Source organism: Eucyclogobius newberryi, unplaced genomic scaffold (assembly GCF_026437365.1).
Source record: "Eucyclogobius newberryi isolate DKJ021-1_F unplaced genomic scaffold, fEucNew1.0.hap1 SCAF_18, whole genome shotgun sequence".
NCBI lineage: Eukaryota > Metazoa > Chordata > Actinopteri > Gobiiformes > Gobiidae > Eucyclogobius > Eucyclogobius newberryi.
The window spans coordinates 22,094,398-22,117,797 of record NW_027315812.1 but is presented as its reverse complement, the minus strand read 5'-3'; the positions used below and the strand labels follow the sequence as shown (position 1 = coordinate 22,117,797).

Here is a 23,400-nt window from a genome sequence, read left to right as displayed (position 1 = left end):
GATGCTTGAACAGAAGCAGAGCTTCTGAAATGTTGAGCTATCAACACAGTATTTGTTTAGTCTTGGGAAAATAATGCACAACATTAATGTTCAGCATTTGTGTTAAGGCTAAGAAGACCAAGTTTAGATCAACTTTCAGTTCTTCAAATGTGTTCTGTATTATTGGCATTGTCCTGTTATCACATGAGATGCGTTTTATCTTAAACCTACAGACAGTCACTAAAAATACTGAATAAAAAAAAGAATAGACATTATTCATATCTCTGGAGGCCTGTCACAGTAAAAAGATAATATATCAAATATATCAAATCTAGGGTTGGAAAAAATACCTTCTCTTTTTCTGGCCAGTGTTGCGATCACAATTAGATTTGCAATTTCTGTTTTAACAATAAGATTCTGTTTAATGTTCACATGTTAAAAGCGTTCAGGGAAATTGACAGAACTGACAGACTGAAATAGGTGACCATCTGCTAGTGCTGTGTTCAAAATATCGATACGGCGATATATCGTCACGGACTCCGTATCAATACCGAGTCATAGTATCAATATTTTTTTATTAATAAAAAAAAAAAAAAAAAAAAAAAAAAAAATTGTGGCCCGTTGGCTTTAAACGAGGTGAAATAGTACTTTTGATCTGCTGTTTGTGCTGCGCTCCTCTCTCGAGAAGGAGCTGTGGACCTGATCAGAAGCTGATCTGTGCAGAAGATGCTGCTGCTGCATGTTCAGACCAGGCCAATTGTTTGGCAAGAAACATGCAATACTTTACTAGAATGTGTTCCTTATATTTCTATTTGGATCAGTTGGATGTATGAAGTTATTAGATTATAATGGATTTATAAATAAGTGCTTTGTGGAAAAACATGAAATTTCATACATTTTCTTATTCAGAGTAAAAACATTACCCATTTGGTACATTTTTAGGACCCTTTTTTCAAAAATGTATCGGGATACGTATCGTAATGAGGGAATTGTATCAGAATATACAAGTATCGGGATACGCATCGTATCGTGACCCCTGTATCGGGATACGTATCGTATCGCACGGGTCTTGGCAATACCCAGCCCTACCATCTGCTCATTGCGTACATTAAAATTGCAAATGATTCAATTGCAACTAATCTTGCAACCTTAATTAAAAAAATAATCAAAAGCCACATTATTGCAAAAAAAAAATTACACATGAGGGCCAAAATATACTGTTCCAACTACAACATACATTGAACAATAAGTCGATATAGTAATTATTGTGACAGGCCTACGTCTCTGTGGTCCCATGTATTTGTGTGTCCTTAAATAAATCAATTTATATCCACACTAAACTTGCTTAAATCGAGTGATGGTTTTGTGGGCATGTTTTCCACCAGGTTGGGCACAAGTGAGTGAGGGAACAGGCTGGTGGAAAGAGTAGGTACAGACCTCTTCCTCCTCAATTCGAGCAGGTTCAATCAGCAGATTATTGACTTGATCAAATGACACCCCCTGTTAGGACAGGAACCAGCGAGAAGCATGCGGATTAGTCAGGCCACATTAATGTACTCTCTCTCGCACTCGCAGCCCATTCTCACATCAAGAACATCAACAACATTCGACTGTCAAACGCACTGTCTGCCTAAAAGTGCCGGCAATTTAAGTTATCGTGTGCACCTAAAAGCAGAGGTGATTCACAAACACTCCCCAGCCACCAGAAGCACATAGAGGCAGAGATGGAAACGTGAGACTAGGAGCTGCGTTTAGTGCAAGAGAAAGTGCATAAAGAAGGCAAAGCTCCCGAGTCCCAGCAGACCCAAAACCAGAAAAGGGCTCTGTCCCCAACAACAACAATTTGACAACGACTGACTCCGTGCTGGGTACAAATGTAAGTTGGGTCTTGTTTTCCAGCTCTGCCAATATCTGATCTGGTGTGAGATAATTCTCCAACACACACACACATCCACAAACGCTCGCACAGTCAAACGATTTGGTGAGATTTTAAGTTGAATCAGTTTGAATTGATCAAACGTCACTGTGTCACATAAAAGCTAATGTCAATGCACAATCAATTTGCATTAGAAGTGATCCCATTCATCCGTGATAAATGTTATTGAAGCAAAAGCATATATTTGGTGAAATTACAGTATCGGGATGGATCAGATTAACTTTGCTTTGTAGCTGAATGATGTCACTCTTAAACGAGGCATCGCCAAGGGTTTTTGACATAAAAATAATAATAATCATAATCATAAATGACTTGCAATTCTACTAAAGCAGATGTAAGGTCAAATTTACATCTGTTTAAGTTTAATTTAGCTACCCTGGGATTCCCCAATTAGAGTAGAGAGTTAAGTAATTGCATATTCCTTATCATTGTATAGAAAATAGATGTGTGCATTAGTTTGTTGGCATCCCTGACATGTATCCTGCCAAAAGCTGGACGCCCCCTTTACCTTCACTTGACTGGAGTTGACCTGGTTCCTACTGTCTTCCTCGTCTATTCTCTGATTATTTTGTGGGGTGCTGAAACATTGCTCTTCCTCCGCTTCTTCTTCCTCCTCTTCTTCTTCCTCTTCCTCCTCCTCCTCCTCCTGGTCATTGGTCATTGTCTGATTGGTGGACTTGGGCGCGTCAGGGTTAAAGCCCTGGAGCAGAGCGGCCACAGTCTCTGGTTTGGGCAGCTTGTTGATTTTGAAGTGCTTTTTGTAGTGCGGCGTGTCTTTTCTGATAAGGCGTTGTTTCTCGGCGGGGAAAACCGGACGCTCGTCTTCCTCGTCGCTCCCTAGTTCACGGTCCTCCTCTTCCTCACCACGGCGAAAGATGGGTTCTTCTGCAAAATGTACGCTTGGCTAAAAAAGACATAAAGACAAAGTTTTTAATTTAGATCTGAAATTTAGATTCAGATTGTAATTTGCTGAAAATATACAACATAATTGGTCAGCTCGACCAATAACAGTTAATTAGTTAATAACAGAGGGCTGTGCAATTAATTACATTGTAAATATGATTAGAATTATTGCTTATTATAAAAAAGTGTATAATCATCCATCCATCCATCCATTTTCTACCGCTTGTTCCCTTTCGGGGTCGCGGGTGACTGGAGCCTATCCCAGTGACTTCGGGCCTTAGGCGGGGTACACCCTGGACAGTGGCCAACTCGTCACAGGGCCAACACAGAGACACAGACATTACAGACAGTTCACGCTCACATTCATTCACTAGGGCCAATTTAGAGTCACCAATTTTACCTAACACATGCATGTCTTTGGACGGTGGGAGGAAGCCGGAGAACCCGGAGAGAACCCACGGTAACACGGGGAGAACATGCAGACTCCACCCAGAGAGATCATGTGATGTTGGTCTGGTCCGGGAATCGAACCCATGATCTCCTTCTTGGGAGGCAAGAGCGCTAACCGCCTTTGCCACCGTGCACCCGTGTATAATCAATTAAACCAAAAATAAAACTCTGGTCTGAATGATATGGACTCTTTAAACCTGTGGAGCACACACTGCAAATTATCATAAATCTATCTATAAATTAGGGTGTTTTTTTTTGAGTGTCCTGATAACAATATTCAGATAATATTACAGTATGTGAATCAAACACAAATGTGTCTTTAAACGTATTAGCTGAGGTTTAATTATCAAAACAAACATGGAATGTCTGTACGATGAAGTGCAGAAATATTATATATTTGTATTTTCAATCACCTCTTTTTGTAGTATTTTTACTAGACAATATAATCAATATTCACATTTCTAATTTCTTCAAAACAACATTCTTGATATTATCTACATTTGGATTCACAAATAATCATAATTTCCATTTTTTTCTACATAGACATTACTTAATAATAAATTGCCTCTGCTTGAATCTAGGACCTCGTTTGGGAATTACCTCAATATACTCCACCTCCATCTCGTCCAGCTCCTCGTCATGGTGGCGAGCGTGCCCGTCCACCATGTCTCTGTGAGGGGCCGCGGGGGCCGCAGGGGCCTCAGGCCGGTCCTCAGCAGACGCGGTGCTGTTAGACGCTTGCGAGTCGTGGCTCTGGTTGGATATGTCGCTCAGCCGTTTCTCCTGAAATAAGGTGTTTCAGTGGCATTATATTGTAGATATGAGTTTTTAGCACAGATCAAATGGTGACATATTGCAAAGGGTTACGCACATGCGAGTCTGGGTCGTCGTCTTCTCCATCAGGTTTTGACGTGTACGCTTCATGTCTCCTCTCCTCAATCACCTTCTTCATGACCTTCAACTCGCTGGGGTGTGGCGTGGCTCTGCGGTGAAGGCCCTGAAATGAAAACATATTACAAATTCAGATTACAAATTCAGATTACAACTTCAAAAACAATACAATGTAGATGTAACGCCCTCACTCTTCGCTCTGCGTCATCATCATCGTCCTCCGCTTCAGGCTTGGTTTCCTCCTGGAACTGGATGACTGACACTCTGTTGCGGTTACCGTCTGTCCAGCTGTCGTCCACACTGTTCTGCAGCAGGTTCTCTGTTGAGCACACAGCAAAGTGTAAACAGTAAAGTCATTCAGGACAAATCAGAGACTACGTGCAGTTCCTACCAAGGCTCGGAGACGGCTGCTGTGGCAACAAGTAGCACGTCAACACTTTCTCTCCGGTTTTCTCGTCGTCCTCTGTCTGGAACTTGAGCATCGGCTGCGACTGATTCTCTGCCAGCCACATGGCCTTGAGGTTGAGGTTTGTTAGAGCAAAAGGCAAGTTTTGTAATCTGGCCACAAAAAGGAAGACGCTCATGTTAGCCAGAAACAAAGCAATCGATTAAAGCAAACTTGGTTAACTATAGAGTTTGCAAAAGGATGTTTAATTTAGGAGTTGCATTTATACCTGTTCCCAGCCACATCCAGGACATGCAGCTCAGTGGCATCTGCAAGCTCAGCAGGCAGTTTGGCCAGGCGGTTATCTCTGAGTGAGAGGACATTAAGGCTAGCACAGCCCCCTAGTTCTTTGGGAATATCACTTAGTCTGTTGCGGTCTACATTCAGGTTGGTCAGCTTCTTTAGCTTGCCCAGTGAGTGAGGAATTGACTTTTAGAGAGCAAAGTACAGAGTTAGTAAATCATGCCTTTTCAGAATCCACCACAGATGTTCAAATCAACAGTATTTTAAACCTACTTGTAAGAGGTTTTCTGTCAGGACAAGTTCTGTGAGGTTTTCACACTCCCCTATGCAGTCAGTTAGATTGGTCAGTCTGTTCTGGTCCACTTTTAAAATGGACAGTTGCTTCATAGAGCCTGAAAAACAAAGCAGTAAGTGAATGTGATGACACCTAACAGGAAAGATTTTGGAAAAATAACTACAATTTAATATTAGAGTTGCAATTTGTTTTCAAGAATCTGAACTGAAAGTTTTCTGACAAAAAATGCGATGTAGTTCACAGTGGAAGGCACAGAAAAATTACACAATATTTAGTTGTTTGCAGGAGAAATTATAATACGAAATAAAAGAAGCTTTGTTCAGTATTTTGCAGCCTTCTACTAAATATACAGTATGCAAATCATTGTCGTGACTTTCATTTGCCACAAGAGGGCGCTCTTGTCATTGTTTTTAAAACTTTCTGCTACTACTTAAACGTGGGTGCAGTCTAATTAGGTGTTTATGAAGTGCACATTACATACAATAAGCTTCCACTCTAACCCTAGTACCTATACTGTTCGGGACCACGTCCAGCAGGTTCTGTGTGAGCAGTAGGTCAGTCAGAGCGATAAGGCCACTGAGCTCTGTGGGCAGCTCCTCCACACGATTCTCGGACACGTCCAAGCACACCAGTCTCTTGAGGTTCCCAAGCTCCTGCAAAACACAGGACACAAATGTAGAATGAATGACTGTATTAAAACAATGACACCGATGAAAAGACAGCAGTGGTTGTACTCACGGGTGGTAATGCAGATAGCTGGTTTCGGTCTAGCCACAGCTCTCTCAGATTGGGCAAAGCCCCAAGTGTGTCTGGCTGAACACAGAATAAACAACATAGAATTTTATATATTTTATTTGGATTTACACACTCCAGCAGCAAACTTTTAATGAAGATAAATGTAGATAAAAAAGATGATTAAATATGATTAAAAATAACAGTAATTGCTCATAGACTCATGTCTTTTGACACAGAGGAAAGGTTTCCTCATGTCGCCAGCTGTTTATTTAGCCTCCGCCCTTGTCAGGTCAGGAGGCATTGTTTGGGCTCTTCTATTGAGAAGAGTGGGCGTTCCCCTGACAGAATACTGCACTGGCCTAAGGTACAGTACACACTGTCTCAAGACTTCTACATGTTTAGTCTGGGCATGTGAGGAATCTATATGAGACATTTCCCCTTATGGCACACGAGAGTCACAGGAAAATGGTTTCAGGTGAAATATGTTGACATAAATGTTGTAAGAGAGAGCTGTACCAGTACCAGTACTTCCAGTTGATTACTGCCAAGATCCAGCTGTTCCAGTTTTACCATGAAGGAAAGTGACCTGAATGCACAATACATATTTAAAATGGCATACAAAGATTATAACATACAAATAGATTGATACTGTCTCTAACGTCTACAATATATTCATAAACATCCCAAACACTTACGTGGGAAGTGATTTAAGCAGGTTCTCCCTAAGTTCCAATGTTACCAGATTGGCCAGGCTGGAAGCAAAAGAGAGAGAGGATGAAAATGGGTAGGAGTTGACGGTTGAGTAATTCTCTAATGTAGCAGGGAGAACAGAGGGAGCAGGTTGGACAGTCAGATGGCATGTCTGGCAGTCCGGGCGAACTGGCATCGTGTGGGGCTCCTCCATCTGTGTGAACACAGCAGGTGCCAGGAGCCCAGGGGACTCACATTACTGCAAACTCGATATTTCAATACTTCAAATGTCAAATACATATGCATTATGTTCAGCCAATCTAAGTGGAAAGAGTCGCGAGAGGGGAAAGAAATAAAACATGAATATACAAAGGTGCATGTAGACATACTTTCCAATGTCATTGGGCAACGTCTGCAGAGACACATCATTCAGCGCCAAGTGAGCCAGTGTACGGAGTTGAGTGAAACCATCTGGTAATCTGAAACAGAAAATAAACACTTGTGTAATCCTCTTTTGATGCTCAAATAATTTAATCTGTCCAATTTGTCCAGAGCTTTATATTCAGTTGTATTACTTTTTGCAATGAGGGCCCACTTAGATGAACTTTTACAATAGACTTCAAACATTAAGATGTTAAACAATAGTTCTCTGTTGTGAAAGTGTACAGTTCTTTTGCAGCAGTGAATTAGAACACAAACGGACTCCTGTGTTCTGGTCCATGTTCTGGTCCAGTTACCTGGACAGGGGGTTTCCACTGAAGTCTGCGATCTCCAGGGCTCTGCAGAACTTAATGCTCTCAGGGATCTCAGGAATGTCTGCGCAACAAAAGGAGAAGAGGAAAACAATCAACATCATGGACACTGTATTCACATGCATTTACCATTACATTATTATAGTATTATTACACAGCTGTTATCTAAAATACCCACCATGTTTTGTATATAGCATGTTTACAAGAGAAGCTTTGTAACTGCAATAAGATTATTTAAACAGTGAAAAATATATGGTTTTCCAGTTGAGTCTTTAGCGACTGATTAGAGGCCTTACTTTAGAACAACCTTGTGTAAGGAATTCCCCCCAGAGCAGAATCCATGGCATTTATCTGGCTCAGGGCTGTCGCAGCAGTCGCAGCAGTCGCAGCAGCAGCATGGCCACTGCACACGGCTCTACAAACACTGCAGCGCGTGTCACTCCTGCTCCTACAGCCGGACACTATCACTGATATTCTGCCTAGGGAATCGGTGGAGATATGGTACTGAGGTGTAGGAGTTAAGGGGAGTTCACCATTTCGGGATATGTCCAGTTCCACCAGCTGCATGAAGTTGGCGACCTCTGGAGGAAGTCTCTGGATGACATTGTCGCTCAGCCCGAGCTTCCGGAGGTTCAGTAGTCTGAAGAAAGGCTGCAGAAAGAAGAAAGACAGAAAATGAAATCATGATTATTCCGTGCTGCCTGTGGCCGAGAGTTCGAATCTGCATGTCATTCCCCAGTCTGATTCCCATTGCATGCTGCACTGTCCTGTCAGATAAAGCCTATGGGCCCAAACAAAAAAGCACTAGACCTGTGTTTTTTCATGATGCTTTATTGAGCTGGATAGTGGGATTCTCCAGGGATCCACAGTGAAGCAGGCCCACTGACACTGAGGCAATGGGAGACTACTTGGATGAAACTATGGAGTCATTAGGCCCTCAATCAGCCCATAGAGCAGCGTCCACAGAGGAGCCCCTGTCTGCAGTCAAGAGCCATTCCACGCAGAAACGCTGACTCCACATTCACTACAGGGAAACTGGATAAGAGATGCTTTCTGGGAGCGCAGATGTCCACATGCCAAAACATTTAAATTCAAACCCAATCCTGATTTCATTTCAAGTACATTCATTCACCATATTATATAATTTGTCTGATATACACAGGGATAAAACTAAAATCACCAGATGTTTATCGACACGGCTTTTGTAAGACGTAAGCAAAAGAAAAGTGCACGTCAAAACACCACAAGAATGCTACAGTTCCTCGGCGACAGACACTTCCTGCACTTAACCGCTTGTGTTGTGATGGGGCTAGAACAAAATAATTTTACAGGGCGGGTTCTCCAAAGTACAGCTTGTCAAGACTTTCCAATAGGGACGTCAATCTATTTAAATCAGTAAACTTTTAATGCAACAATGAACAGTGCTAAAAATCTGCATACAAAAAGGACAAAATACATTATAAAACAACAATCACCCAACATAAAAGGCAACACGTAACAACAAACAGACATACTTTTTGGACATTAACAAAGAGTATCTAGCAATAATTCTAATATGCTAAGTTTGGCTCAAATTACAGGATCTAAAAGTTTTTTTTTACAAGAGAAATGAAAGAGATTGTAAATAATAATGCAGACTGGGTGGGGAATAGGGAGTGGATCATTAAGAGGTCAATGCGAGACAATGCTAAGGAGCAGGTGACAGATATCAGGTGAACCAGACAGGAAAGAGGAGCTGATCACATGACCGGGACAAGCCCACATGGGAATCACCCCCAGGATAGGAGAGGACGGCGTTGGCACAACAGGTGACAGATGTGCTTGGAAACGCAAGCCACGTAGCAACTGGGGTTAGCAACATTAAAGCATTGTGTCATTCAAGCCGTTCAATGGTCTGCGATGGAGAGTGAAAACAGAACAGGCAGACAAGCTGTAGAGGTTTAAATAAATAACTTCTGTGACTCAATATCAATATTACGGTAACTACTTTGTACCCGATTTTTACTTTCTTAAAAATGTGAAAAGCAGAACTTATCTATTGCTCACTCACCTAATGCATTTCAAGGGTCCTAATTATTCAGTTTATAAGCACTTTCCGCACGTTTCAGAAGGAGCAGGAACGCTTAGAATTCAGCTTTTGTGCATCGCCCTTTCAACAATATTGTTCATTTACAAAGAATTTACTGGGATTATTTATTATTTAGTTATCCTATCAGTAGCGTGAAGTAGTTTAAATATTATCGTTTATTGTGATATTTTTTGTAGTAATCGATCAAACTATACAATCTGATCAACAACAGTTAGAAAGGATTTGATAGTAGACTTAAAAAGAAGGGTAATTCACGTGAGAATGTGAATAAATATAGGCATTGTATTACATAACTCAATTGTCAAAACAGCAAAAACACCTCAATTGGTCTGTACAAAACCAACACGCTGTTCCACTGTGTTGTCTTTGTATTAGTGACCAGAGCACATCTCGCCGTCTCTCGCTTTACAACAGCATGTTAGTGTGAGAATGGCGGCACTCCTGTGTAAACCAGACTGCTGCATTTGCTTACAACCATCTTTAACAACCGCCACGGCAAGGAGGGCTGTTTGCTCAAGGAAGGAGTAAAGCTGCTAATGGGGACTTGTGAGGAGGACTGGGAGAGATATGCAAGCTGCAGAGTCAGCAGAGGGCTCTAGAAGGCAGAGAACAGTGCAAAGGAATCACTGCAGGCAGACGGTAGACCAGTTTATTTTGTCTAATTTAAAACAAACGGCTTTCAATATTAATTTCTTAAAACATAAATGAATCAGTCACATTTCTTCCTTAAAAATCTGAACTCGGCTCCAAATCGCATGCTTGAGGATTGCGATTAATTGCACTGCCCTACATCAGACAAAATTAACTTATGCCATGAAGTAAATGGCCCCGTGTCAGACCAGGCCCCCCCTTTGGCACTAAGTGTAGAAATCACTTAACTAAAGCCTCCCAGCTATGCAAGTTTAACTACTTTGAATTCTAGGGATAAGTAGCCAAACTACCAAAACACAACACAGGGTTCTACACAGAAAAGTGGACATAAAGATTAAATATTAAACCACTTAGACGTTTAATGTTTAACTGTTGTGTTTCTTGATTATATAAAAAGTAACTGATCAATATACTTGTTTTTTACAGGCGTAGATCCGTAATCCTTTACACATTATATTTGAACAAGATGGATTTTATTGCCTTGGCTAATATACTGGGTTGTCAGAGGTCACATTATGCTAGGCTCCAAGTGCAGCCGGCTCCGACTACATTACTGCATGTCCTCCCCTCTCTCTCACCCCCCATTTCACACTGTACTTTCCTGTCAATAAAGCCTACGGGCCACAAAATCTTAAAAAAATAAACAGTCAAATGATAAGACAAGATATATTGTTTGTGTGAAAAATGTGGACACACTGCCTTGATTTTACAAGGTGTCATTACAACTCGTACACATTACAGCGTGCATGTAACTGTGGTAATGTGTCAGTGAATGCCTGTGGGTTTGAAGAACAGCTTTTATTCTGAGCCAAGGCGGCCTGTGCTGTAGGTCTAACAGCCAGTGCACGACATGTACAAGTCTAAGTTTACATCTGAGCGTGGAGATGCAGTATGTGCAGCATGTACCAGCCGCCGCCTGTCTTAAAGTGAGTGTTTATGTCCTCGGAAAAACTGTAAATGCACGCCGGAATGCTAATGTTTGTGCGCCCCCCCCTGGTTCTAGAGAGACCAATTAAAAAGCAACTAAAGTTTACAGGGACGGACCCCAAGACACTGTGGGCCAGAGATGTACAGAGTGCACTGTTCCAGTCACAGTCAAGTGACTCCAGTTAGCTTATGGATGCCCTTCAATCATGTCATCAAAAGGATAGACACGGCTAGTTCCTGCTCAGTCTTTCACGTGGGCTGTTGGTGTGCAGGACACTGTTGAGCCGCCAGAAAAAATCTGAATCACAACTTGAATGTTACAAATCAGCAAATGCTGCAATTATTAAAATGCTAACCATTGCGTTCTTAGAACCCAACAGATATGTTTGGAAATGTGTGTGATTCTTGTTTAATTTACCAGTTAATGTTAAGTCTTCTGTCAAACATGTTTGAACTGAATCTTGATTTGAAAGTATAAGTATATTTTTGTATTCTTTTCAATTTAACTTTTTTATTTATATATTATAAAAAACACAACATTGAAAAGACAAAATTAAAAAGAAATAGAATAGCCCAAAGAATGAACCAAAAAATGTGTCTGGAAAATGTATCAATTTAAGTTCAAAGTAAAATGTTATTCTCCATTTTCTCTATATCCCATTAATTCAAGTCAGTTCTTGACAGTTGGTTAATCTCAGCCATCCATCTTCTTTTTTCTTTTTTTTCGTGCAGCAAACAAAAGTACATTCCACAGATACACATCCATCATGTCCATTGTTGGTGTTTAATGTCCTAGAGACATCAATATCAAAGTAAATGCTGACGTTGAAGACAGTACTGGCAGTCCCAAAAACATGATATTGATGTGCTATGTGTTGCATCAATTCCAATCAATTTTAAACTTAATTGAAAGACTAATTGTTCTATATTTGTTCAAACAAACTATAGAGACATGACCGAGTTCTGAATTTTACAGTTACATTTACTGCCCAAGAACAAAAGTTCCGCGCGCGCGCACATGAACAGGTCCTGGCTTGCCCACTGCAGCATTTAATCAGTGTGCCAAGTCAAATTACACACCACCACCCACAAAAAGTTCATTATACCCAAAGCTTTTTTTCTTCAGACACTTCCTCTCTTCTCTCTGGAAGTTCAATTTGTATTCACACATTCCCAAACCCGCTAATCTTATGCCAAATCTACCCCAGGGTCCCCCGCTCCTCCAAATATCCCCTTCTCTCACAATAGGCTGACAACACACTGCTATGGGCCTCTCCAGGGATGAGGGGCTCAATAAGAGGGGAGGGGAGAAGAGCATGCCTTGGTGCCAGCCCCGACTCGATTGGTGTCCAGGAAATAAAACAAATAATAAAAGGGATTTGGTTGACTGAGTAACTTGGCCGGTCACTCCAACAGCGCCCCGTGCTATTGTCTATGACCTCAATTAGACGAACAACAAAGAGCTTCTTAAAAATAATACAGTAGTTGCAAAAACATGGATGATTGGTTTTGAATGACATTTAATCTAATATATAATGCATTTTTGAAAATACTAAAATAATTTTGTAACTTTTGTTAATTGTTGTAGGTTACTACTAAAATTATGTGGAGTAGGGCATTAGCTTAAACAAGGAAACGGCAAGAAAATCACAACGACAGAGCCAAGGACTGGACTGAGATAACTTTGGACATTTACAAAATAAAAAGAGGAACATTTGCCGGACACTGAGCAAATGGGACAAATACAAAAGGGGACATATATTAGACTGACATTCCATTTCAAAGCACTATTTTATTGTCATGTTGTTTTCTGTGTCATCTTGTTCTGTATAGTTTGTGTATTTTATGTGTTCAGTATTTCAATAAAACAATAAAAAGAAAAACAAAATGAACAGGACATTATTTGACAACTAAACCTTGGAATGGACAATTTCCTTCTGAGCATTAGCATTAGCCATAACCAATTGTGAGTGCAACAACTTTCACACAAAGAAAAAAATGGGCCAAATCAACAGATGTATTTGGATTGATTAAATGTCAAATTCCTTGTAAATATGCATAAACTGTTCAAACAGTTTTTTAAATGACATCGAACAAAAGTATAGCTGCATTTTAAAACACCAGTTTGGCTTCATTACAGCGAGTTTTGCATCAAATGCTCAATATTAGCATTTGTGATTAGCATTCAGGTCAAACATAATGGACTCGGAAACATCTAACAACTGAAACTTGGCTTGTAAGTGAAACTTCCCGAGTGCATAGTGGTAGCGCTGCACTCATTTATAAATTACGTTTCAAGGCGATTTCTGGCTTCTACTGCTTACAACAGTGACCGTCTCTGCACTTTATAAAGTCAGCATAATGCCATAGAAACTCATTTGAAAGACTCAGAATGGCCCTTACTGCCTCTGTGTCTGCGCTGACTGCCCTGAGTAACGTTAGTTGTAGAAACCAATTTTACTCTCTGAAATGTAACATCTCATCACTGTTCCGAACATTAACAGTCAATTGTTAAAGTTATACAATATCTGCTTTCTTTGCCCTCCTCCTTGCACTCCTCTTTTATCTTTAGTTTCCCTCCATTTTCTTTGGCAAAAGGGACAAAGGCCAAGCGGGCAACTGCAACCCCACACTGAGCTGTCAATCCCAGGCTGCGGCCCCCTCCTCCCTGCAGCACGACCGGGGACTTCTCCTTTGTGATTCCTCCAAGACGACAGAGCCAGAGCCGGGGTTGCCACATAGAAGGATGAGCAGCACAATAGCAACGGGACAACAAAAGGCAGGAACGACCGGGAAGGATTGGGATCAGAGCGCTCCCAAAAGAAGACACTCTGAGAGAAAGGGACCAGTGGCGAATTATTAATTAAAGGATCAACAGGACAAAGAATTCCCACAGTGTTCAGGGAGGGGACATGTAAAGAACGAGGACGCGGGCTGCAGTCATGTGTAACTGACCATTCAATTCCCATTCAAGTACACACATTTCAGTTATCAAGGAGTAAGATATTACATGAAAAAGGACTGACTTCAAAAAGTACATTCTGAAACAAATAAACTGGGCTATTGCTGATTTTTGGGGAGGTGCTATGATATTTTTGTGATGAGAACTGTAGTTAACAGGTTTTATTAAAGGGGTGAGTTGACATTTGAGGGTGCATAGCCTCTTTCCTGTCCTGCAGTGTGACGCGCCTTTGTAGCATGATACAAAATGGCTGATTAAAAAAAAAAAAAAAAAAGCGATTTTAACACATTTTAACATGCCATTTGATATGAAGCCTACTGCCACACTCACCACACATGTTATATGAGGGATGTTTTAATAAATGTATTTGTTAATAAGTCTTCAGTGCCTATAATCATGTCACTGTCCCATCTTAAAATATATATCTACATACATATTTTATGCAAATACCAACAGTGTAAGTGACTCATTTTTAGGTTGTGAATACAAATACATTCATATAAAAACAAAATGCCTCTCCAAAAGATTTATTGACTGATAAACACATGGCTTTGTCAGTCAACGTTTTAATGTATGCAAATTTGAAGAAGTACTTTGGTGCAAGTATTGGTAATGTTAAAGTATAAATCACACTAGGGATATTTATTCCATCCCAAGTTTATGCATAATTTACACAAAGGTTGTTCACTCCTAAAAATTAATTAAACAAAATAAAGGTGCTTGCATATATTTTTATTTGTCAAATTTAAACAAATTGACAATAGATACATTTTGGCCCAGAGGTTGAAAGATAATTACTTAATGTGATCTCATCAATTACAAATAGGAAACACAATAATACAAGTAAATTCTGAGATACATTTTTAATAAATATTTAATCATCTTTAGCAACGTTTTAAATATATTTAACTTAACTAGTTCAATGAGTAGTCCAACCTGTCATAGGCACTTTAAGTATAACAGTATTTCAAGAGCATTGAATTGCGCTGTTGAAAGTATAAGACAGTGTAATTATGTTGTTGTGGCTATTAAATGCGATGTGCAGCGTGGTAAACAGTCATTTGTTTGTAGTGGGCTCAGAGGTAGAACTAGTGCGTGCGATGACTGGGGTCCTGCCGGCGCACAGGCCACACAGAGCGCCTGACTGACAACCCGGGTAGCTCCTGTCGGCTCCCACCTGCCACACACACTTTGATCTGTGCACACTGCAAACAGCCCAGCGCCAGCATTACCAATCTTTAATTACAGCAGCCGCACAGACAGACAGAAGGAGCCGATTAGGGCGTGTAGAACAGGTTGGGGCAAGACAAAGAGCAGGGAATTAAATACATATGAGTGCTAAAAGGTCATTCATAACTTTCATTTATTGGTGGTCCAGCAAATTATTTAGAAAAAACAACATGTAATCAAAATCCTTAAAAATAAATAAATAAATACATCAAGATAATGGTAATGTTTGTGTTCTGAGAAAAGAACGGAGTATATAATACTTCACTTGAAAGTGGCTATGTTCCACAGTCCTTCAAACATGCAGTCATTAAACCTCTTCTGAAAAAGCCTAATCTAGATCCCGACCTATTGGTAAACTACAGACCTATTTCAAATCTTCCCTTCGTCTCTAAAATCCTTGAAAAAGTTGTAGTAAAACAGCTTTGTCGCCACCTGCAGGACAATAACTTATTTGAAGTTTTCCAGTCAGGGTTCAGAGCCCACCACAGCACTGAAACTGCACTAGTTAAAGTCACAAATGATTTGTTATCAGCCGCTGACGATGGACTGGTCTCAATCCTGGTTCTGTTGGACCTCAGCGCAGCGTTTGACACCATCGACCACAACATTCAACTGCAGAGGTTAGAATGTGATGTAGGTGTTGGAGGAACAGCCCTCAGCTGGTTTAAATCCTATCTATCTGATAGGTTCCAATTTGTTAATGTAAACCAGAGCTCCTCACCAAGCTCTAAAGTAATTTACGGTGTGCCACAGGGTTCGGTACTCGGTCCAATTCTGTTTACTCTTTATATGCTGCCATTAGGCAACATTATTAGAAAGCATGGCATTAACTTCCACTGCTATGCAGACGACACTCAGCTGTATTTATCAATGAAACCTGATCAGAGCGATCAAGTAGACAGACTTAGTACTTGTGTGAAGGAGATAAAAACCTGGATGACACTAAACTACCTGCTTCTTAACCCTGAAAAAACCGAGGTCATTGTGCTTGGCCCTAAGCATCTACGAGACGCTCTATCTGAGCAGATAGTCACACTGGACAATGTCAGTGTAGCCTCCAGTTCTACTGTAAGAAACCTTGGAGTCTTATTTGACCAGGAGCTCTCATTTAAAGCTCATATAAATCAAGCTTGTAAAACAGCCTATTTCCATTTGCGCAACATCGCCAAAATCAGAAGAATCCTGCCTAAAAGTGATGCCGAAAAACTTATCCATGCATTTGTAACGACTAGATTAGACTACTGTAACTCCCTGCTTGCAGCGTGTCCTAAAAGCTCCATAAAAAGCTTTCAACTGGTTCAAAATGCAGCAGCAAGATTACTAACAGGAACAAAAAGAAGAGAGCACATTACGCCAGTGCTGAAGTCTCTTCACTGGCTCCCCGTCGAGTCCAGAATCAAATTCAAAATTCTACTCTTGACCTACAAAGCCATAAATGACATGGCCCCATCCTTCCTCAAAGATGCTATAGAACCATATCATCCAAACAGAGCTCTTCGCTCTCAGAATGCCGGCCTTCTGGTGGTGCCAAGAGTCTCTAAAAGTACAGTAGGAGGTAGAGCGTTTACCTACCAAGCTCCTGTGTTATGGAATCAGCTCCCGACCCATGTTAAATATGCTGACACAGTCTCTTCATTTAAGTCCAGGCTTAAAACGTTCCTCTTCGAAATCGCTTATGGTCAGAGTAGTTAGGAACAGAAAGATAAACCCACAGCTTCAGCTACGCTGCCCTAGGAGTAACTGTGCTGGGGGAAGTATGACAGCTTGAGCACTATCCTCTTCTTCTTCTGACTACTTATGCTATCAAACAATATTTATTTTTTGATTCCACTTGCAAACTGTTCACCGCCTTCTTTTCTTTCTCTCACTCCTGAGGACCTGTGGACCCAGATGCCCCTCCCCTGGTGAAGTGGTCCCTGCCCTGTGTGGACGGTCCCTCATCTGCCTGAAGAGTGGCTCCAGTTCGCCTCAGTCGGTCCCTCTTCTGCCTGAAGAGTGGGTCCAGCTCGACTCAGACGGTCCCTCATCTGCCTGAAGAGTGGGTCCAGCTCGACTCAGACGGTCCCTCTTCTGCCTGAAGAGTGGGTCCAGCTCCAGTCTCCTCGTGTCCGTCTGTCCGTCTGTGAGAGTCGGATCTCTCCTTCACTGGAACTCTTCCAGGTTTCTACGCTTTTTTCCCAAAGAGGTTTTTTTTGTAGTTTTTCCTGGCCGAGAAGGAGAGTCTAAGGACATCGTCCCTCGCCACCACAGACATTGTTGATTCATTTCTCCCTGTGGCCCTCAGAGGCAACTGTTGTTGTGATTTTGGGCCTTACAAAAATAAATTGATTTGATTTGATTTATATTTGTGTTTACCAGTGCTTATGGAACATAACCTTCTCAGTCATGTTCAAAGATTAAACAGGGTTAATAAACAACCACATCGGCTCTGTTTTACCCTCCAGCTCAAAGGGAATAAGTTTTGGGATAATAGCACTGTTGCCAGGTCTGCGGTTTTCGCATGGGAATTGGTGCTTTTTAAGCATTGCCGTGGGTGAAAATGCTGTATTAGTTCTGAATTTCAGTTATATACCTAAAGCCATAAGCACTATTTAAGTGAGAGAAAGGAGGGGCAGGTCTGTGTCATCGGAGGAGGACCAATTTACACAAATATAGCCACACAGTATGTTTTGCAGGTCACACGCTTTTGCGCCTGGATGATGGAGCAGGACAAATGCTGTAATGGTTTGTGGTGCTACAGATGGCTGTAAGCTTGAGACAGGTGCACATGGCACTGTGCTCTTACAAACGCACAGTATAATGTGACAGATGCTCAAGAGAGATTAGGCCCTAGTACTTTTACAGTTTGTGTAACAACGATTTCAGACTTATCAGTTACAAATGTTCCTTTCACATGGTAAGGAATGCAAATCCAATGTTTTATCAAGTGGATAAACCTGAGCACACAAGTCTCTCCAGCGTCACAATTCACTATTCACAACCTAGTTTGTTATTCTAAATAGGAGATTGCTGCTTATTGCTGTAAAGTCACTGTTGGCATTTTAAAAATAGACTGGTGTAATCACACTGGGAGACTAATCACTGCTTTGCTAACCAACACTGGCACTGATAATAAAGTAACTAACTAAGAAGAGTGCACACCTCTGACAGCTCAGACATGTTCTATGTGCGCTGACATACGGCGCATGTTTGAATATGCAAAATGTAATCAAAGCAGGAACCAGAGCCACAAATTCCAGTAATTGATTTTTACTACCCTCATGCAAGTGCGTAAAATCAAAAGGTAATGCAATTCGGGAAGGTCCCCGTGATGACAGGCTGACTCTAAAAGGCAGAGGAATAAAAGTATAAACCTGAATGTGCCCTAACAGTAAAGAAACAGGCACACAGTTGCTGACACAGTGTATATCCAATAGAATAATGAGTGTGCCCTGCTCACATCCAGGCTGAGCAGTTTAGTAAATTCTCCAGTGATGCAGTCACACAACAGGAACAAGCCTCTCTGTTCTCACAATGAGCCAAACCAAAGGCATTTGTATATGGTGCACATCGGACACTGGCTCTTTCCTGGATGGGCCAATTCCGGTATGTGCTGCCCCATTGGCAGAGCTCCATGTGTCCCACACTTAGGCCATCCTGCAGGGGACAAGGAAAACAACCACTGCTCTGGAACCACAGGTACCATTCTGTACTGCACACTGCAAACAATGGCCCAGTGCCAGAACAAACTTATCCGTGCCTTTATTTCTTCCAAAAATACACCACCACCAAGTACCTAACCCTGGTACCAGCACAATCCCACCACAATTCACTGATGAAAACATCAGAGGTAGAAAATTCCACTAGTACAGATTAAGTACTGCAGGTCACTGTACAATTGAATCATTGTGTGTCCAGTCTGCACCTTCCTGACTAAGATCATGTGACCAGTATTTACCAATTTTCAGCCTTCAAACTCTCAGCTTGATCGCAATTTCCTATTTACATTTCTCAGAGACTTTCCAAAGCCAAAGCGGAAATATACAACAGCACAATACATTGTTAGGAGGGTTTTCTACACAAAGAGAGCGTAAACTGAGACCTACAGCACCTTTGAAAACCGCACAAAAGAAAAGCTGTAATTGTATGGGTTTGGGCTAGCAAAAAAAATCAGACTAAAAATACTACAACAATACAACAGTAACATGCTGTATATGCTAGTCAAACATATCAATCTTGCAATCACTTGAGATTTCAAGAATTTCCATAATATTCTATATTAAGTGCTCCTCCCCCTTTAGTTCTGATTACACTTAAAGGCGCAATGGACGATTTTTCGGCGATTTGAGAATTCAGGCGGAAGTGCGCATGCGCACTCCCCCGTGCGGACTGATACAACACACACGTGCGTTTGTTTATCAGCGCGACGGCTCGCATCACATCGCTCGTCTCCCGTAGATTTCCGTCTTCTTCTGAGTCAGCTCGAACTGTCTTTTTCCGTCTTCATTTTGTCCCGTACATTGAGGGAACTATATTATGATAGATCAATGCGCTTAGACACGCGGAAACGTGCTGCTCGTGAGGACGAGCCGCACGCGGCTGCAGGTGAGCGGTAGGTGCGTTTTATGATTGATACGTGGAAGGACTAATCGGCAGTCCACGCCAGGAGGAAATAAGAATCAGATTTTGGCCAAAAAAATCGTCCATTCAACCTTTAATGGCATTTGTGGAAATCTATGAAGTTCCATGTTTTTAAAGTCCATATACCTTTCAGTGTTCAGCTGGATTTTCAATTGCTTCACTTTGCAGTGTACAGGCAGATGAAGTGATTACAGGGTGCTAATTAAACTAATTTGAAATACATAGTATGCATTACCGGTATTTGTATTGTTATTGACCTACAAACATGCTCATTAGTACCTTTACTTTGACATATGTTTCGTTAAAATAATGTATATATTGAAAACCGCACTATTTCCAGATGTTTCCCCACATCAAGAATTTAATTAAAGCTCCATCTACTGGCAGTGGAGGGGATTACAAAGGGGAGGCTAACAAACCTACCTTGTTCCTGACACGCTAATGCAGGCACGCAGTTGTAAGGAATGCAATTTGATGGCGAAAAGGCTCAGAACGAGTCTGGCCATGATTTATGGACTTCATGGAAGATTTCAGTGCTGGTACAACTGGGAAATTTGAAACTGAGTGTTTTTGTAGGCATGGAGACTTTATAATCAGGATTCATCAACCAAAGCCAAATACAACTCCAAGTATGTTTTTGATAATGTTGTGCTTTGATTCAAATACAGTACATATTAGACTTGTAAAATGAAGATCAAAATCATTTATTGTCTCATTGAACCATACGTTAAACCAACACAAGATCTGGACAAAGTCACCTCTGTAGTTCTGTCCCAGTGGAAAAACTGCTCCACTTTCTGTGTGTGACTATTATGTATGGTTGCTTCACTGCTGTAGCATTTCCAAAGCTCAAGGACAGAGTGTGTCTATGAAAACGCCCTCGCTCGCGCTCTGCTCGATGACCGGTTTAGTTTGGGCAGAGGCCAAGGCTGCTGTGCCGAGTGGATGTGAGATCGATGTGTCACAGGGCCCACACACATTAAAGATACAGTGGATGTGGTGAGGGAAGCCCATAAATGCTCTTTGACAACGAAGTTCCCTCATCGGAGGAACCGCTGTCCCTGGGAGACACGTCTCCGTGGAGACCGGTGCATGAATAGAGGACTGCAACGCTTCTAGTGACGCAGGACGGTCGATAGGAGAAAATACAAGCATTTATGTGCCCAATGACACAAAAAAGTTAAAAAATTGCTCATTTGATTAAGATATATTACAATAGGTACACAAGGAGCTCTGTTAATTATTTTACAAACAACATAGGAAAAATTTTACATTTTTGTTGACAACCCCATTTTGTCTATAAAATACATTCCATCAAGATATCCTCAAGGGTCTTTGCTTTAGCTTCATCTAGGTCAAATTTTCTAGAAATAGAAATAGAAATAGAAAGAGCAATAATTTTTACGGCATCTTGCGGGGCTACATCCAGCCCTGGGTCTAAGGCTGAACAATTTTGGGAAAATGTCTAAATGCAATATTGCCGACAGCATTTGTGAATATGATTTATTGATCGGTTTGTGATTTGATTGTATGAGTTTGTTTAGAGTACATGTCAAGCTGCGTTAACCTTTGCAAAAAAAAAGTTGAACTAATTGAAAAAAGGTCTAAATTATAGAGCTATAAACATTTTGAACATTTAGTTGTTTGCGCTTTTTCTTAAACTTTTAATCATTTGCAGCCACTGTAATTTGTCAATTGCAATTTGAATTTGATAAATCTTGCAGCCATAGAAAGCGATTAATATTTTTTTCCTCATGTCGAGTGCTTGTGTAGAAAGATGTATGTAGCTATTTGTCAAAGATGTAGCTTTGACAAATAGTTACTTAATTTCGGCTGTGTGAAGACAGTAAACCCTATCGATCTAATTTCAGGTGACATCTTTAACGTCTACTTTACATAAATATTAGGTTGGAAAAGCTTAACGTCTCAAACAATGATTTATCTCTGACATACGGTTTGGAGACATAAAGGATACGAGCACTACACATGGCCGCACAAAGCCCACTAATAAGTCATGGAGACAGCATAATTGCAGCCTTCACCTGACTCCAGCAGGATCTACTCCAGCAACATCACAACACGAGCCTTAAGCCTGCGGCTCGTAATGGAGCACGAGGAGCTAATGCACCTTACAACTCGTCTACTGTGCACTTGCCTTTAGTTTGACCTCAGCTGACTGCCAATATCACAGCCCTCCATCAAACATTCAAATGGACACTCATTTGGAGCCTGAAAGTTGAAATCTAAATTCAGACCTAAGTGGCTAATTGATAGTAAAAGTGATATGCCATACGGCCGTTATACTGATATCTGAATATACTTTTTGACTAACTAATTTCTGTTATTATATTAATACTGAGTTTTTAACCAAGGCTAATTAAGACTCCTTTTAAAACACTGTAAATCAGTACTTTTGCAACATATTTCCTACACATAATTATGTTCATTTGCACACAGTTGATTCAGTATGTCTCTTATTGCAGTTACAAAAATGTGGTTTATTAGAGCATTTTAAAAGGCAATGTCAGTGCCAATCCATATTTCTTTCACAGCTGAACTCTTTCATAAAACTACTTTACGCTCTGGTCCCCCGTGATGGCACACTTGATTAAAACTGTCGAGCCTGGGGAGAGCGATTGGTATTTAACAAAGAAACTCCTGAGCGGGCTTGTCTTGAGAGAAGAGTGTGTAGAAGTGCTGCCTCAGTGCTGTGCGGCTGCGTGCGTGGGGGCTTTGGCAGCAGGAATGTCCGGCGGCTGGGTTCAAGTGCGCTGCAGTCGCACAGGAGGAACACTGTGCACGAGGAGGGCGGGTCCGACAGAGGATTCCACACATACCTGCGTTTCCTCATGTGTCACACGCTCGGGCACACGCCAGCCTCACCGTGATGACTTTATTAGCAGCCTGTGATACAAGTCCAGGTGGAACTTCTAGGTATTTCACTTAAACTTAACATTGTAAAGGAAAAGTCCAGGCCAGGTCTGTGGAGAGGCGAGCAAACTCACAGTAAGAAGGCATTTTTAGCAATAATAAGTAAAGACGTGCAGCAAGACAGATACGTTTAATGCCATTTGCGGAACACGTAGCACATATTTGGCACTGATATTTTTCTGCACAATCCAAATGGAGATAAAAGAAAAATTAAACAAAAGTTGATTTGGGAACTTTTCTATAACTTAGCGTAAATTTGTGGTTTTAATATTGATGTCGGCTTAAGAAGTCCATTTTGAACTGTCCCCTGGTAAAAACATAGACAACAGAGACAAGAATAGCACCAGAAAAGTTAGTCAACCAGTTTAAGTAACATCATTTCCTCTGCAAACAAGAAAATATCTGTTCTTAGGATTAAATAACTAAACTGCATTCTGCACTATAGCACAAATGTTCCCCATATAATTAGTTTACCGGAGAGACAACCAGCCACAGAGAGTTGACACAGAAGACGGCATTGTACACTGCGGCAGCTCCACAACTTAAAAATATCTGACATTTTGATCCACAATGCTGCAGTAATTAACACTCGCTCATTTAGAGGTCAGAATTGGCTCTCCGGTCATTTCATCAACACGCATTATGAGCACAGGAAAAGGCTTCAGGAGTGG

The 23,400-nt window shown here is 41.1% G+C and overlaps 1 protein-coding gene across 11 annotated transcripts in view; it reads right to left on the bottom strand.

Moving 5' to 3' along the window:
* scrib (scribble planar cell polarity protein) overlaps nt 1-23,400 on the bottom strand; it is a 49,516-nt gene that overhangs the window by 18,557 nt on the left and 7,559 nt on the right. For 6 of the 11 annotated variants that reach the window (XM_072451068.1, XM_072451071.1, XM_072451073.1 and 3 more), the window contains exons 2-16: nt 7,853-7,970; nt 7,305-7,383; nt 6,957-7,046; nt 6,573-6,629; nt 6,394-6,463; nt 5,881-5,955; nt 5,651-5,795; nt 5,121-5,239; nt 4,834-5,033; nt 4,551-4,717; nt 4,351-4,478; nt 4,140-4,265; nt 3,869-4,051; nt 2,424-2,819; nt 1,417-1,479 (exon numbers count right to left, since the gene is read on the bottom strand). In XM_072451068.1, coding sequence (XP_072307169.1) covers nt 1,417-1,479; nt 2,424-2,819; nt 3,869-4,051; nt 4,140-4,265; nt 4,351-4,478; nt 4,551-4,717; nt 4,834-5,033; nt 5,121-5,239; nt 5,651-5,795; nt 5,881-5,955; nt 6,394-6,463; nt 6,573-6,629; nt 6,957-7,046; nt 7,305-7,383; nt 7,853-7,970 — 2,016 coding nt within the window. The remainder of the gene's footprint in view (nt 1-1,416; nt 1,480-2,423; nt 2,820-3,868; nt 4,052-4,139; nt 4,266-4,350; nt 4,479-4,550; nt 4,718-4,833; nt 5,034-5,120; nt 5,240-5,650; nt 5,796-5,880; nt 5,956-6,393; nt 6,464-6,572; nt 6,630-6,956; nt 7,047-7,304; nt 7,384-7,852; nt 7,971-23,400) is intronic. The other 5 variants (XM_072451069.1, XM_072451078.1, XM_072451072.1 and 2 more) reach the window with 1 other exon arrangement.